The following is a 17,908-nucleotide window of genomic DNA, read 5'->3' as shown; positions in this document are numbered from 1 at the left end:
ACATTAGCACATATGGATTAGCTGCCTCTCATTCCCAGGCCCCAGTACAGCCCTGTAGATGGCTAGCCCTGACCGTGCAGTCAGACAGTAATGGCCGCTGTCTCTTAATTAACCACAAGGCATTGATCAATAAGTTAGGAAGAACGTAGAGCGAGACGTGAAAGGTGGGACAGCTGGAATGGTTCAAGGTTTTTGTTGCCAGTATTACATTAGAAATCAATACAACTTCTTATTGAATCTGATAATGTTTTATGACTAGGATATTGTGTTGGCACCCACATTGTAGCTTCCTCTTCACTTTGAATGGATGTTATTTATGGCTTGCATTAATGAAATAAACACTGACAGAAAAGCAGACTGGTGTCAGGAAGGCCTTGAAAAGACATCTGGTGTAACAATATTGGTCAAAACTTTACTGTAAGCTTACGTCCCCTACCATGTAACCATATAGTAAAAACATTGTAGGTACATAGAAATGGCTCAGTAATTGTATGTTAGGGGGAATAGGTTATTACAAAAACGTTAGAAGGCACATTATGGTAAAGGAATGTAAGGAGTAGGTGGAAGTTGTAGAGGAACAGGTAAAGTTTCTGTTACCAAAACAAGATCAACGTTCCCATCCACTTACCTCTGGAAAGCCCAATCTCCTCTATACCAGGTTTCACTGGTCTTATAAAGTTGTACAGCTAAACATTTCCTAAATGACTACAAAGTTGTTACTAAAAGTACTATGATGAACTATGATGGCAGTCAGTTGATGTAAAGTGTTGCCCAACATCGTTGACAGTGTTAGACCCTATCAACCTTGACCTCAACAGGATATTTTTCAAAACACCTGACACAGCGAGTCAGAGGCAGGGGATGTATACAAGTTCCTGTATGTGGTAGAGGCCAGCACAGTCAACATTCTTTGACAGGACAGCCATTCTGTGGAAAGGCGTTTCATGTCTGTATGTCGCCAGAAGGCTGCTGAGGCCAGAGAAACTCTAATCAGCCTCTCCACCCCCCCCCTACTCTTTCAACTGTGTTACTAAAACACCCCTGATCAGAAATGGTATATTTCTTTTCTTTTTCACCACAAACTTTGGTGGAAAATGAATTTGATGCCTAAAGGCACGATGGAAAATTGGGGAAAATAACTTCTTTCCCCATTCCCCCTCTGCTGCTCTATCTAATGAATGGTAAAATAAAATATCTGCAGGAGATTGTGCTGACATACTGGATAGGCCATCCTGCAATCCAGGGCCCATCAATTCATTTGATATGGACTGTAAGTGTGACTGTGAAAAGAAACATTGGCAGTGGAAAATTATTGTTGGTATTATAGTTATGCACAGTACGAAGGAAATAGAGCAGGTGTAATGAATACTGCTCAGAGCTGGTTTACTGGTTTAACATTGAGATGTAAAACATGTTGACACTTAGCCAATATTAAACATATTCATTGAAAGACACAACATGTATGAAAGAATTAGAAAGTATACTGGAAAAACTGAATTCTCCTCATTATCACACATGGAGAGCCACAGTTGAAGGCAAGGCCTTGCTGTGTGACGTCTTCTGGTTTCTCTGCTTCAGTGATGTGTCCCCAGTGGTTACTATTTAATCATCTACAAATGCTCTTAATTACAAGATTAGTCTTCCACCAATCAGCCAGCACTCTACATTGTTCTAATCCTCCATTGAAGTTAACATAATTCTAATTTGGAACTAACTGTTTAAATTCACCTGGGAACAATCAAAAGGGTTATTACAAACCTAGTTATCTTTACATAAACCAACTGTAGCAAGCCACGCTGGACCCATTTGGAGAACAGCTGTAGGTAACTGTAAGTTTGTACTATTATTTTAATATATGTATCATAAAAAATTGATACCTGGATTGTTTTCATTCCTTCCAAACTGTTGAGACCATGAACTATCCAGTGAATTATCATACAAGCTGAGGTAACTAAGATAAAACTTCTGTTTAGATCCCAACTACAACGTATGGAATGGACATGCACGCGAAAACACAACATACGGTTTGTACATTTTGTATAAAACCGAGTGTCCTACCTGCCCTGGACTTTGATGTCAGAGATGGCGTAAAAGTATCTGGACAAGTTGTTTTCGTCCACCATGGTGGAGCCCGTGGCGGGTTTTAGTAGCCGTATCCTCAGGTCGGTGATGGTGAAGAAGTCCCGCAGGTTCTTGGTGGTGTCCAGCTGGCCGTACAACGATGCTAGGTTGTGGAGGCGTGGCCCGGCAAAGAGGGCGAAGCGGTCCTTAATCTCGAAGCGCACAGTTTTGTCGTTCTTCCACACGTAGCCCCTGGAGTAGTCTTCAGTACAGATGATGTCCAGTAGGGTGCGCTGTGTCAGCTCGTTGACTGTCTTGGGCTCCATGGTAAAGGCATCCAGGCAGTCAGTAGCGTAGAACTGGTATGGTGTCCAGGTGCGGCCGTAGTCTAGCGATTTCTCCAGAAGCATTTGCTCCGGGCGTCCGGACTCAAAAGTTAGAACTATGTCGTCAGTCAGCTCAATGGTTTTGTTCCAGGACAAGGTGATGTTGACCTGGAGGGGCTTGGGGTATTTCTTCCAGGAACTGGACTGCCAGAAGGTTGTGGGGTTGCGACCCTCAAAGTCAAACATCAACTCCGTGGGATGGGCCAACTCCTCTGTGGTGGCGTCACATTCGTTGTTGCACATGTAAGGATTTTCCTATGAAACACAAAAACAAGAGGCTAAGTTTAATAATTTTTTAGTCTCAGTCTTTTCTCCCTGTCAAACTTTTTGACACCTTCAAATCGTCTCTGGGATCGTATTATATTTGTCAAAGGGAAAACGTGGAGTGAAATAAAAAAATGCTACGGAAATCTTTCACCCGTTTAAATTCTTCTGAATGTGAGACCATTCCATAACCCTTCAGCTAACAGCACTCAGTATTGCAGGGTCACCAGGGGTCACTACTGGTGGAGCGAGGCAGTGTCAGAAGGCATCCACCTGCCATCCCCATTACACAGTGCTCTCCTACTACCACCACTCTGGCCTACACTGACACCCAAATAGCAGATGTGATTGATATTCCTGCTGGTATTCCACTGGAGATGGGAGAGGCATCCTGATGAGCAGCTCTTATGAAACACACTGAGGGACATGCATTTTTCATGGCTTTGCGTCTGCCCTGCACCACCCAAGTCCCCACTAGGACTGTGTGTCTATAACACATTGTGTGTGTGCGTGCATCTGTGTGTGTGTGTGTGTGAGAGAGAGTTCCACAGTTCCATTGACATTCCTCTCACCTCTGTCCAATGGAACAATGAGGCTCACAGCCAATTATATTTTGATAAACTATAAAACAGGTTGATTATTAGTAATCATCAAATGTGAAATCATCTAAAAGGGAAAACCAGGAGTTATCACGGCGTGTCATGTCAGTGTGGGGGTTGAGATACATTAAAGCCAAAAGTTCTCTTTGTTTTTTCCCCTCTCTCCTTTCCTTCCATTTGATCCTTTCATGGTCATCAGAGAGCAGAATACTGATATATCTACACCGCTGTTCTGCCACAAAGATACAGACACTGGGATGCCTGCTGCTTTTCTTTCCTTGAGAGAGAATTGCTAAGTAATAATACGATGAATCTTTTATTTCACAATGATTCTTTATCCTTCGTTTTGTCCAAGGTACAATCACACCTGCTCAGAGAATCTCATGTAGTCAGTATGTTGTACTCCAGGGACTATGATTGTGATTCTGTGTGGAGATGGGGGGGATAGGGTGTCTGAGAGGGTGCACCATGTCTGAGTGATGGTGGGTCACGAGGTATGGTTGATGCTGGGAAGTTCTCCATTATCCAATTAGAATAAAAAGAGCAATGTGGACAGATAGACTGAGAGAGAGAGAAATAGGGGTTAAGGTAAAGAGGGAGAGAGAGAGAGAGGAAGAGAGTGCAAAGTAAGCCTTAATAGGTAGGACGTTGTCTCCTTGTGGCTCTGGGACAATGAATCGTAGTGGTGTCAGCCATTTACCTCATGGAGTGTGTTGATCTCTCATTATATTCCCTTCTTTCTCTTTACAACAGCCTTAGAGGTCTGCTCAAAGGGTGGTATTACACACAGAAAGACAGAGAGGGAGTCAATGAGAGTGAGAAAGAAAGTGAGAGAGAAGAGAGATTTCGTATCTGCCATTTGAGAGTGTGAAGTTTCACTTATATTTCTGTTTCATCTGATGTCACGGTGACAACGTGGTTTCGTTGTGTTGGAAGGCAAAGTACTGTAGCTTGATTCCCTTAGAGTCGACTTATTCATTCACACACACAACGAAATACTTAAATGACTGTGTCCCTGGTTGGTAAAAAAAAACGATACCCCACTTAAACACCAAGACAGAGAGGGAGAGCGAGAGAGAGAGGAGAGAGAGAGCAAGAGGTAGAAAAAAAGAGACAGCACGAAGAGATCCTATCTAGTATAAGAGCCAGTCCAGCTGAAATTGGAGTAGAACATAAATTCTATCTATTATCCGTCTTGTGCTGCCAGCGGAAATTTCAGCCCTTCAGGACAGTAATTATTCAAGCCATGGAATATACTAGCTGAATGGACTGCCCTTCTCATAACTCACCAACTCATCATCTGCAATAACAGCAGAATTTAATGATGAGAAAGCTCACTTCCAATCATACATATAGCATATATCTGTATTGATTTCCCTCTTGGTGGACCCACCACAGTGAAGCATCTGGATATTGCACGGTGGCAGAAGGATTGATGGTGACGAACATAAAGGTCAAGACCTTTCATTGGATTCCCGCAGCGGTTATTTAACAACAAAGCATTGCCTTATGAAGATCAATACACTCCGTGGTCAGTCAACAGCCAGGCCCCGCTGGTGCACTGTGGGCTGTTATTGAAAAACGATGAGGACTCTCTGTTTTAGCCTTTAGTGGTGATCATGGACTGGAGGAAGGAGGTTGACGGGGGGGGGGGGGGGGGGGGAGAGAGGGTTGAGGGGAGGAGGAGGGGGGGTAATGGTTGCCCTCTGATTAGAAATGCTGACATCTCCATTGCCACCAGTGCCACTGTGTAATTGAGCCCAGCTGTTTTCTATCAATGCTATCTGATCCAGGGCAGTAGCTCAGTGCGGGTTACTTGAACAGAAAGGTTGTGGCAGATCCCAGTTAATGATGTCCTGATCCCTGAAAGCCATTGGGGTCAATCCAATATCAGGAGGTCACAGAGGGAGTGAGACAGGGATACGAAGGAAGGAGGGAAGGAGTCACTATTGCTAGACTGGGATTGCACATCATAAAATCTGTCATCTAATGCCAGATGCTGCTGATGCTATGAAAGCTATTAGGCCATGATAATTAACTACGAAAGCTCAGTAGCCGGTACTAAAGTGAATAGTGATAAAAATAACCCCACCCACATATAAGATTATATTATAATAATGATTTGGTAGTACTGACTTAAACACTAACACAGTCATGCATATACCCTGCCACATAGCCATACAAAATCAAATAAACACACACACACACACACACACAGGAACACAAACACATAAACTCATTCATACAAACCCACACACTAACACAGGCACATCCCCACACCTGAGTGGGGTGTGAGATAAACAGATGTTAAAGTGAGTGACATATGACCTTTGAGACTGACAGGTGTAAGCTTAAGATGATGTGCTTCCTGACACAGTATGAGGCTGCGTGAGATAAAATTCACTGGCCAATGACAGACTAGGTTGATGGATGGGAAAAGGCAATCCAACCAATCAGTTTGGTTGACAGATTCTCTGGACTTCTACCCCACATCCCAATGAACAAGCATTTTTCTGCATCCTTCAGTCCTCCTCTCCAACCATCCCTCCTTCGCCCTCCTTGTCCTTCTCATCACCTCATCTATCAGAACAGTTGTCAAATGCAATTCCAACAATTTCATCTGTATTAGCCAAATACCTTTCAAGAGACTCATTTTCTAGGTCACATACTTTCAGCTACATATTACGCTTGCACAATTTTAATGGACATTGGAAAGGATGCCCTAGGCTGGATTGTAATTCAAGGCAAAACACTACTGTTCCAGAGGTACTGTAGGCTTTAAGAAGTCGCTGTGAATGTTGGCTAATCTGTTATATCTGCTTCTCTCTCTTCTATAGAAGAGGAGCACACCCTATTAAAATGCATCATCACGCACACCTCCCATTTCTCAACACTTTTCGACTTCAAGTCCTTACTCAATAAGACACGCAAATCTTTACTTTTCCAAATCCAAACATGATGTTGGCTTGCATTCCTCCTGTGGAATAACACCAAGGGGAGAGGTGATTGAATAAGCATTTACATGTGTGGGAAGCACTGCACTGTCATTGACTGGGATGGTAAGGCACTTCATGTAGTAGTACACATAGTTAACATAGTTAAAACAAACATACTTATTATTACATGAGTTGATTTAAATAAAGGTGTTTGCCAACTGACTAAAATGTAAAATGTGAGAGAAAAGGCACTTGAATGGATGCTTGTTAGAGCACATGGCCTTTCTGGGTCACTGACTGTCTCAGCTCTGCTCACACGGCCACCTACAGGGAGGGGAGAGACATCTCTCCTCCTGGATTTGAGGTGTTGCTACTTTCATTAGTCCATCCTCCTGGTTGCTCTTACACCTCCTTGCCCACCGCCCTCCCCCCAACCCCCCCCCCCCAACCCCCCCCCCCCCCCAACCCCCCCCCCCCCCCCCCCCCCCCCCCCCCCCCCCCCCATTTCAGACCTTCACTTTCCCACACTTGCAAAGAAGCGGAGGTGCTTAACCCGGGATCAATGTGAATTGCCGACTCTGTGTACCACAATCACAGACACCTCCACATCTCCTGGTGAAGATTACACCCAGATCCTCATAGAAGAGAGGTGCTTCGCCGGAGCGGCTCATCTCATACCCTCTGCCTTAAGGTGCCGGGAGCCGAGAGAAGGCTCAGTTCTGGAGGAAGGAAGGTGTTGAGTCTGTAAGGGGAGCTGCCGTCTGTACCTGACAGTAGAGACAGCTCTCATGAGGCAGGGTGAGATATTGGGAGAGGGAGGGCTTTGGCAGAAACTCAATAGAGCTTTAATGACCTAGAGGGTCTAGAGGTGCCTCACAGCAGAGCTGGGGTTTATCGTGCTGACCTTCAGAGAAATTACAAAGGACAGCAGGCCGAAATCTTGTAAGTTCCCAGTTCCATCTCATATGGATCTGTGGGCTTGTGAACATCTACAGGTACTGCAATTTGCTTAATAATTGCTGTTTTGTACCAATGTAAGTGTACATTATTAAGCTCAAATATGACAGGCCACGAGGAGCTACGCTTGAGCAGTAAAAAAAGGATTTCCTTTATTTTACATGATCAAAGTGGAGGATTCAGACCATTAAAATGGCACATCTCATTGTGCGATAGGACAAATATACAACATACAACAACATTCGAAATCAAACGTTGTCAGAAAAGTCATTACATGTGCGTATCTCCACAGAGATAAATAATAAAAACCTGATCAAAGTCCTGACGTGTCTAACCCTGTTAAGTAACAATGTTCAACTTACTCTTCCCACAAAACATAAAAGCTTACATAGTAGAAGACAAGATGTGACCACACAGCTGACATTCCCAATGCCCACAGCAGGCTATTAAAACCAATTAAAACACAAACCAAACTGAAGCACAACTTCCTATGGGTTTGTACACTCCGTGCCAATGCCCGTTTGGAATAAGGACCACCCCAGCAGTCTCTTTGAGGATGGCTGCCTAGCCAGTCTGGCCTTTTGAAGTGCACTGCTTGGCAAATCAACTGCTGCATGTTCTATTGGTAAGGCTTAATTTGGATTCACAGAGTGCTTGCAGACGCATCGAGAACTCTGCATTCATTAACACCTGCCCTCATTATCTGTCCCATGTGGCCCCCGCCCCCATCTAGGGTACTCTTAACAGCACTTTATTATTAAGGGTGGAGGTGATAGGGGTGAGGGGGGATGGGAGTGGAGGGGCTTGCTTAGGGTGGGAGTAGTGTGGCCTGAAATACTGTTCTGGGGAGAATCAGCTTCTCTCACCAGACATATATGAGACTTTGTCATGTGTGTTAATATGGCGTACACAGAAATCTGTCTCTCTGGTACAATGTTACATGGATGTACTGTCTGATATAATCTGATCTGCCTTTCTTCATGTTTGTTTTTCGGGTGCATATGACTTTTTATCTGGTGAATAAGGTATTCATGAAGTAACTGACAAAAGCCATGACAGAAAACTTATAGTACACTGTGTGTACTACTTTGAACCAGCCTTAGTCCTTGAGACTTCTTTCTGCTGTGCAGAGACATCTTCTAGGACCTAAGTGCCACTCATCAGCGACAGTACAGAAGTTTGTCATTTGCGTCTGAGGAGCAGGTTGTTGGAATATTAATAATATTAAACATGAATGTGAATACCTTTACAGCCATTGAGGAAAGTTTTGACAAATCAAAAAGATTTGAAATAAAGCACCGCTTATTCCTATCATACGTCATGCTAATCTTGTCATGATGGACAGGCCAGCCAGCCAGCCAGCCAAGGCCAGGGACCTCTGGGCATGGCCAGGGGTGGTGGGAGATTCTCCTCTTGTGTATTGACAGAACCTACTGGCAGGAAGTATTGGCAGCCAAGCAGGCATCCTCTGCCCAAAAATCTGTTATTTAATTGATTTATATTTTGGGTTGTGGAGAATCTTCTGTCAAAGAACATTATTGTGAAACAAAGTGAAATTCACTTTCAATTCTCTCAGTGTTCAAAGACACATACATTTTTGGATTATGGTCTATTATTGATGAACAATGACTCTGCTTCACAACAAGCACACAGAACACAGGAAGCTTGTACTGTCTGCCACTTGCTGTGACATGACTTTAAATAACTACCTTACTGAGGTAAGACTACAGTAACAGCAGCCCTTTTGGGACATCACTGCAAGTGATGAGGCGCAGAAGGAAGTACTACTGCAACATTCATTTTACCGTGCCTGAAAGAAACATTTGAGAATCAGTTGACATAACAATCGGTTGACACAACCGTCTGAAGTGTAAGCTAGCCTAGGCTCAGATGTGTAAGCTCTCATGTAATGAGCTAAAAGTGTTTCCTTTCAGACTTGGATAATTCATATGTGAAGAGCTTTCATGATTCAATATGTAAACATAGTCAGCCATCATCGTTATCTAACTTTCCAGCCAGTCTGAGACATCATTCACCTTGCATATATGCTTACATATACAGCTAAGAAGAGTTATAGAGATGGTTCTCTCTCAGCAGTGATCTGTGATTACTACAACATTAAGGTTGCACTAAGGTTATAGTGTGTTAAACAAAGAACATGATGATGATTATCAGCAGTATACTAGAAATATTCAATTTTAGACATCATCTTTAAAACAAACATCTTCTGACATGCTGTTCTGTATAAACAAGCTGTAATCAATGCATGTTCAAATCCTTATGCTTACGGCTCCATTGGAGGTATATTATAGTCAACATTCATGCATTCATTTTCAATATGGTTGTTAATGCTAGACTGTTCCACCACAAAGCCATCAATGTATTTTCAAGTCTGCATGAATTATTCATCCCTCTGTGTATTTACATCCGCCAATGAATTAACCTGCATCAGATCCCAAGGAGTAATGTCAGCATATATATTTATCTGTCAACCGCAACATGCCTTATATGGACATTAGTGAAGCCGGCAATGTTCAAAGACTGCATGAATATTACACAGCAGTGGGTGACAGAAAACAAGGGACATGGAAATTAAAAAAGGAGGATACAAAAGGAGGTGGCAGGGAGAATAAATGATGAATTCTTCTGTTCTGTGGAGAGTCTAGGGACATGTTCAGTGTCATCTCAGTGTCTGAGAGAGCACTGGTGCGCTGCTGACGTGCTGGGCAGGCCAGGTTAGTACAAAGTCAAGGGCACAGGGTGGCAGAGGAGCTAAATGTCCTCACCACTGCCTGTCTCCAAACAAATGTATGGATGAGTGAGTTTGCAGGAGGGAGGGAGGGAGGGAGGGAGGGAGGGAGGGAGGGAGGGAGGGAGGGAGGGAGGGAGGGAGGGAGGGAGGGAGGGAGGGAGGGAGGGAGGGAGGGAGGGAGGGAGGGAGGGAGGGAGGGAGGGAGGGAAGGAGGGAGGGAGGGAGGGACTGTGACAATCTTTCTACATGGCTTTAGAAGCTGCCTCCTAATCTTAGAATTTATAGCCTACGGTATCAGCGGAAAACAATTGCATGTTACATCCTGAACAATCAGGACTTTGTGTTGTATTTTCAGAATGAAGGATGATGTGCTTAGGGTCGTTGTTTCAGACAAGGTTTAAATGAGATAGGGCTCCTGTGGACTAACCCTGACCGTGGATACTGAACAGATATGTATGCCACTGTGCTGAAACATGCTTGCTGGGCCTTGGACTACACTGACTCATAATAATAATAATAATAATGACTCTCGTCATTTCGTACAAAAATAAGTCTGCTGCAGTGATGGTCAGTGGCAGACTGGTCTCAAAGCAGCTTAGCCAGAGCGCTCATCTTCTCTTCCTCTTGTAAGCTTCCCCAGACACCACATGGTGCACTGGCAACTCAAGTCCCTTTCATCCACACCGAGAGAGCAGCACAAAGTTCTGGAGAATTACAATAATCTTCAGTTAAGATCCACTGTCTGACAAATTAAGTGCCATTTGTGCATTGGGTTTGTGTTGCTGTTAAGGAACTTGGCAAATTGTGAAATAATTATTAATAGTTTTAATACCAAAAAGTTTGTACTGTTTGACAATGTCAAAAGTAATGAAGGTCAATCATCAGTGCTAAATAACTCAAATCAAAATAACTATTCAACTTTCGAACTGAGCAGTGCTCAATATCAAAAACCTTTGTGTTAAATAATAATTTGAGCTAAGTTGTGTGCCTTCAAATAGGCCATTCAATTTCAGTAATTTGCGAAAACTTTTTCTCATTAACGCACAAAAAAGGTCCCATCATTGTTAAAAAACGTAATTAAATCGACAACAACTGAACCCATTCAAAGAAGAGGAGGAAGAAGTGAGTAATTACAAACATATTCAGGCTTTTTGTTCACGTCTGGACTGATAGTGTCCAAATTAACGTTTTTCACACTAGTAAGCATTACTAGTCATGGTTCTTTAAGTCCATGCGGTGCAACACTCTGATAATGGGTTCTCCTCTGCACCGTTTCCATGGTTTTGATTGGATAATTTGTATCAATTAACAGGACAAATGTAACACTTAAAGCAAAAAAAAAAAAAAAAAAAGATTTACATTTCGTTAATTGCATACGCTGGTATGAAAAGTATGACACAATCAAGAAGTTTGACTTTTCATCGTGACAAAAGTAAACTTGAAATCAATTGGCCCTGAACCTTTTTGCTCAATAAATATATTTTTTGACCGCCATAAGCAAGTATTTCAAATTGAGAGCAAGTCTCCAGTATACTGCCAGACAATGCAACATTATACTCAGTAAATAATCCACATTGTTCTGTGTTTGCTCAATGTAAAGGTCACAAGAAAAGTAGAAGCAGTAACTACTATGTTTCCAGACCCTGAAGCTCCAGATCTAAAAATAAAAACAGGGCTAACTCCCTGATGCAGAACACCTGTCTCAGTCTCTGCCTGTCGTCCCACCAAAGAACAATACTGAATAATAGTGGACAATAGCGTATAAGCAACAAATAAATATTCCTCCTGTGAGACACTTCCTGTGCTCTATTCTGCCAAATCATTCAATCTCATAGTTTAGATAATTCCCTTGTGTATAGAGATTGTTTCAATAAGGGATCATCGTAATCTGAAACAGATGAAAACACAATCTAAAAGAGAGGCAGGCATGAGGGAACAAGAGGAGCAGAGAAATGGAAAAATAACCCCTTGAAATCTGAAAACCGTCCCTTCACAGATGAAATTCAAAAACTCGGGGGGAAACGGATTAGCCAGCTTGGTTCAGACCAGCAGGGTGCATTGTGATTGGCTGGAAAGAGCTCATTTGCATGCACCCTGCATCTTTCAAGTAACTTTCGCAAGGCTTCAGTGGCTAAGGTCACAAGTGTCAGTCTGCCTGAGTGCCGGCAGAGAATGTAAACAGATGAAATAGAAAATAGGCTCAGAGTGTGGCCAGGATTTGCCCCTGTATTAACAGAGGTAATGATAACCGAGGAGCAAAATGTTCAGGCAAGGTTGAGGCAAGGTTGAGCCATGATGGGAGGGTATGATCTGGATGAGGTACAGTTTGAGGCTCATGACTAAACACAGTATTCTGTTTGGACACTGAAAAGTCCCTGCTGCTCCTGTGGTCCTGTAACTAAACTAACCAGACTGTAATCAGGCTGATCCTGCCTAGGAACTAAACAGTCAACCTGTCATTGTACAAATGGGAATTTTCTCTTTCACTTTCTTTTTCTCTCTCTATCTCTTCCTGCATCTCCACAACTCTTTTTGGTCACCCTCTTCCTCCCTCTCCACAATTTTTATTTTCCATACTGCTGTGTTCTAGGTGCTTATACTGGGATTTATCTACAGGGCTGTTGAATCTTTTAAGAGTTTGTTTTGATAGAATTCTGAACAGAACAGTGCACACGACCGGAGACGTGCTCCTGTTTCATCCTGCAGTGCCACTAAATGTCTCCCTGCCATCTGGAGTTTTAGAGTAAAGCTCATCTCAGGAGGCCCTTTTTAATTGGTAAATATTTACTTTGCTTTCTGCAGGCACATGGAACTGCTAATACTTAAGGTGTGTCAAATAATTGCTTCTATAACTTGAGTACAACTTTACAGTCAAACTAAGGGTACCAAGGGTTTAAGTAGAGGCCACCGCTGTTCCGTACTGTATGTATATTGATGAGGTATTTTCTTCTTTTTATCACTCTGTGTGCCTGTGCTGTATGTATGTTCCCTATGGTATGAAGCACAGCATCCATTCATCTTAGTGTGTGCTCGACTACAGTGGTTCTCAACAGTGCTGAAGGCCAGCTCAGTCCCACCCCATCCGTCATCCAGAGAGACAGCCCAGGCAGCGACTCACCAAAGCGCAGTAGGTCTCCGGTGGATCCCCACACGTGATGTTGGGCGGGTCAAGGGTCACCCTCAGGTACTTGGTCATGTCGGTGGCCTCTGGCTGACAGGCCATGTAGTCCCAGGCCAGGCCCTCCTCTGTGTAGATCTGAGACTTACACACATCGTAGTGTCCCCACGCTGCTGGGTAGTGCTGCATGCCGTGACACACAGCCACATACACAGCTGGCAACGCAAACAAGACAAGCCAGTGCATCGCTGCTCTGCTTTTGTGTGTCCTTTGTGATGAAGTGCCTGTTTTTTTTTGCCGTCGATGTACACACGAACAAAGACAATGTGTCACTGAATTTTCTTGAGTAGCCTTAACTTCAAAAGGCGGGAGTTTTCGGCAGCGCTGACAGCATGCTAGCTTTGTGTTAGCCTCTTCAGGCTACTGGTACAGCCTTCACTCAGTGGTTTTCATGTGAGTGGACTCCAGTCTGGAAGTTCATAAATGGGTCAGGAACAGCTTTAAGGGGTGTGGCCAGTGTGTAGGTACTCGCTCTTCATTGGCCAATGGGTGTTGCATGTCTCAGGTTGATTTTGATCATCATTATCACCAGAAGCAGGGATCTATATGAAAGGAGGAGAAAAGGTCAAAGACAGAATCTAAGGTCATCATCGTGACACACACACACAGATACACAATTATAAACTTTTACATTTACAACAGGTTTCCTTGCTCTTATGCAAGGTATAATCTTCATATGACTTTCATACAAATTATTCCACAGGTATTTACACATTCAGTCTTTGTGTGTTTGTGTGCGTGTGTGTGTGTGTCTTGGGGTGGTGGGTGGCAGTCATTTGGAGTGGTATTTGTATACTCCAGCAACAAACAACAAATGCATTTATACTGTAGCAGATGACAATATTGAAGGACAATTGGTCTGTTTGATAGTTAGGTAACTCTTTCAGCTATCACAAACCATCAGTCAGATAGTGCCCCTGGTCCTATAATAGTGTGTGGACCCCCACAATCTCTATCAGATACAGCTGTCTTGAAAAACTGAGAAACTGATGGCTGCTGTTACCTGCCGACCTCACACAGAGTAAATAAGACAAGTCTGAATGAGAGCTGAATGAAACGTTTGTAACATGTCCTATAGTACCTCACTCATGGCTGTAAAACGCACCTCTAAACCATGTTGTTCTGAACATTCTATAAAATGGCTCCATTTGTGTACGATACCGATGAGTATTACTAATTCAATATTTTGATCAGTGGCTTTGAGTAAGACAACTACAACTTTACTACAACTCTAGAAATATTATTACCAGCTCGCTTTGATTCATATGTGATTTACATGTCTTATACACTTGCATTCTGTATCAACTCTAATGGCAAAGGCCTCTGCATGATTGTGATAGCTATCAGCACAAGCACTTTGTATAAGAATATCAGGCAATTACTTCACCCATTATACCAAAATAATGCCACTGTTAAAACGACTTGGGGGCCAGAATTTCATAAACACATTTAAGAGGAGTTTATTGCACAAAGGCTGTTGTATTTTATCCTGTTATGTCCTTCAAATGGAGCCCTGTGAGAAAGTCATGAACAACAGCCTTGGTTAGTTATTGGCCTACCTCCCTGAGAAGGGAAGGAGGCGAGTTGCTGGATGGAGGTAAACGTTCGAGGGGCGACAATGACTGTGCTGATGTCAATCAGGGAGCCTTCTAACAAGAAGCTAATTTCAAGTTTGACAGAAATTGGATATTTGATGTGATGAATAAGGCTGTTTCTTAATGGAAATATAGTATGCACCATGTTTAATAGATATAGACATCATTCCCTAGCCACAGAGGCATTTAACTGAAGCCTGTCGATCGTAAAGAGAGATAGACACTGAAAAAAGGAAAAAGGTGAATCGGTGAGAGGTTTCAGGAGCTGATAAGAAACATGGCCAAGATCACATATAGACCACAGTGCTATCATACGCACATTTGAGATAAAAGTGCTCTCTCATTATCTAGTGCTTGAGTTTCATTACTGGAGTGGTCAGATTACATTTCACATTTGCCTCTGATCATTTCAGCGGTACTTTCTTATCTGTCTGCGCAAAAAGGGAAATTCAAAGCTTTGTGATCATAAGTGTGACTGACCATATGCAGATTGCTTTGCATTCATGGCAAAAGTCAAAAGTCAAAATGTCGGCTAACGAGATGGTGAACTGGTACATTTGAAGATAACTGTAATCATATGGGGGCTCCCATTCCCCATTCATCTATTCACCACCTACACGCGTATGTAGTCCACCATACCGTCACTCATTGCACATGTAGGTGAAGGAGTTTATTTAAATAAAATACCCGTTTTTCTCTCAGTGGCCTACTGAACGTTCCAAACACGACCGGGATTCTTTTTTACGGGGTCAGGATTCCAACCACAGAAGAAGATGTGGGGGCGCATTCTATATTAAAAATCATAAATATTTAACTTGTGTTCTGTATGGACAGGGAAAGAGAAAGAGACGGTCGTGCAAAGCTTCTAACCCCCCCCCCTCCCCTTCCTCTCCCTCTCCTGTTGTTTTTGAAACCTCTGAAACACCCCCTTGTGTCCGCTTGTGTTCCATCCCCTGGGCCGCTCAAGCATGGCAGAGTGTTTTAGAAGTCAGTAGGCAGCCTGCCCTGTGGCTTATATTGGTTACAACCTCCTGAGTAGACTCTTAAAAGTGTGTGGGTTTATTCCATTCATTTTATAGTCACCCTTTCTAACCATCGGTGTCTCTTTCTCTCTCTCTCTCTCTCTCTCTCTCTCTCTCTCTCTCTCTCTCTCTCTCTCTCTCTCTCTCTCTCCCTCCTACTTTCTCTGTTTCTTTCTCTCTCTAACAGTTCTCGTTCTCTCCTTTCCCCTTTTCAGCCTTGAGTCAAGCAGTGAAGGGAGCTGTCCAGGTGCTGAAATACAGCCTGACAGATCCTTGCCTCCTTGCCACTCAGCTTTCTCCCTCTCTCTCTCTCTCTCTCTCTCTCTCTCTCTCTCTCTCTCTCTCTCTCTCTCTCTCTCTCTCTCTCTCTCTCTCTCTCTCTCTCTCTCTTTGTCTCCCAAGCCTTGGAGCTGCTAATCAATACATAGCTTAGGATTACTTTAGCAACTTGTTATGCATTTGATTTAGATGGAAATTCTTTGTAGCTGGCCAAACATATGTAGTTTGGTGCCCAAATTCAATCCATGTTTAATTGGCCATTAACCAAGTCCTTTTATATACGCTACAGTGAAATCAACTCTCAAAGCACATTGAGCTGACACCACTAACAGCATGACACCCTCTTGTTCAAAACACTGTCTGGCTATGGCCACATGAAATGAATGTCGGAGAAGGTAACTTTTAATCCTGGCCTGGGTTGAGTGGCAGAGACATTGTCTAGTTTTACCACATGAGCTGGTTTTTTCCTCATTGCTTGCGTCTGGTCCTTGGAAGGAAGTGTCTGGGAGAGGCTCTACAGTACTGCCAGGCAGCTGTCACAGCCACAGCCACATGTGAGAGCCTTCATACATTATTGATAGCTATTTTTCTTGAAAGGCTAACATATGCTGAAACACTGGACCAGCAACATGGTCCTGAGAGAGTTCTTCATGCAGGCACAACCATGAGAGGAAAGGCACATTTGCCTGTAATTCCTTTAGGCTTTCACCATGCTTAGAGTATAGCGGTTGCCCATACAATCCACAAAAACATGATCTCGTAGTCAATTTCGAGAACAAATTAAATATGTTTTAAGATACCATTTAGCGCTACGCTGGTTGTAATCAAATACATTTTTTACCAACCTGTGCAACAGGTCAAAACTACAATTATTCATTTTATATTGAATATATTTTCATAAATATTACTAATAAGACATTAGCACTAACTAAAAAGTATGGATGCAGCGTAACACTTTCATAAGGAGCCAATGGGCCACTGAACCAATTACAACAACATTATAACAAACTGTAATTATCTATAATTATAAATGGTCTGAACAAGTGAGGTGGTGCACCTGGGCACCTCGGTTTATCAACTCTGCTGATGCAGAAACATTGCATCATTGGACAGCGATAAATACATTCTTTACAAAAAAGAAACCTGCTCATTATGCCGGGAACAATAACATTATTCCCTTAGTACTCACAGTTTTAGAGACGCTGAGGCAATGAAGCCATTCAACAAGTTCAGTATGGTCTCACGAACTGCGGGCTCGTGTCGTTCCCCAGCTCCGTGCCATGTTTCGATAACAAACAGCTGACACTATAGTCTAATGCGTGCGTTGAAAAGGCATCAAACAGGGATGCATTATTTTCCCTGCAACAATGGGATGTCAGCAACTTTTCCCTCTAACTTCGGGTTCGGTTTTCGGTCCGCTTGCACGAAGGCATGAAATCTGTATTGGGTCGCCACCTAGTACTTAAAATCTAAAAGCTCCACTAAATGGAGTGCAAAGTCAAATAAACAAGAGTAGGCTACCTTTAGACTTCTTCAAAAGAAATTACAGTGGATCAAGGAATTAGCCTACCCCGTGCGGACAGGAAACAAGTTATCCTTTATCATCTGCGTCCTTTACGCAGCGCAGTCCTCCACGCAGTGTTCGAGGGAACGCGCTTGCCTGTTCTTCTATACCCGTTCACCACCGACACTTACTGGAGCTCGAAAGACAAACCGATCTCATAGGCTATATCTTTACTCACCTTATATGGAGTTTATTTGGGGCATCCACACCGTATAGCATTTTGGATAGCTGCTGCAACGTTATGGTTTAAGCTTGTTACAGCCAAACAGAAAGACTCAAAAAGGGCAAAATATGCCCAAAACAGCTGAACATAAC

At 43.0% G+C, this 17,908-nt stretch overlaps 1 protein-coding gene across 1 annotated transcript in view; it reads right to left on the bottom strand.

The window, feature by feature from the left end:
- The window catches only part of LOC124472806 (netrin-G1-like), a 31,033-nt gene extending 13,380 nt beyond the window's left edge, over positions 1 to 17,653 (bottom strand). The window contains exons 1-3 of the mRNA XM_047027882.1: positions 17,600 to 17,653; positions 13,074 to 13,675; positions 2,059 to 2,702 (exon numbers count right to left, since the gene is read on the bottom strand). Coding sequence (XP_046883838.1) covers positions 2,059 to 2,702; positions 13,074 to 13,319 — 890 coding nt within the window. The 5' untranslated portion in view covers positions 13,320 to 13,675; positions 17,600 to 17,653. The remainder of the gene's footprint in view (positions 1 to 2,058; positions 2,703 to 13,073; positions 13,676 to 17,599) is intronic.
- Positions 17,654 to 17,908: the final 255 nt, after the last annotated feature.

The sequence above is a fragment of the Hypomesus transpacificus genome, chromosome 10 (assembly GCF_021917145.1).
Source record: "Hypomesus transpacificus isolate Combined female chromosome 10, fHypTra1, whole genome shotgun sequence".
Lineage (NCBI taxonomy): Eukaryota > Metazoa > Chordata > Actinopteri > Osmeriformes > Osmeridae > Hypomesus > Hypomesus transpacificus.
This window is presented reverse-complemented; position numbering and strand designations above follow the sequence as displayed.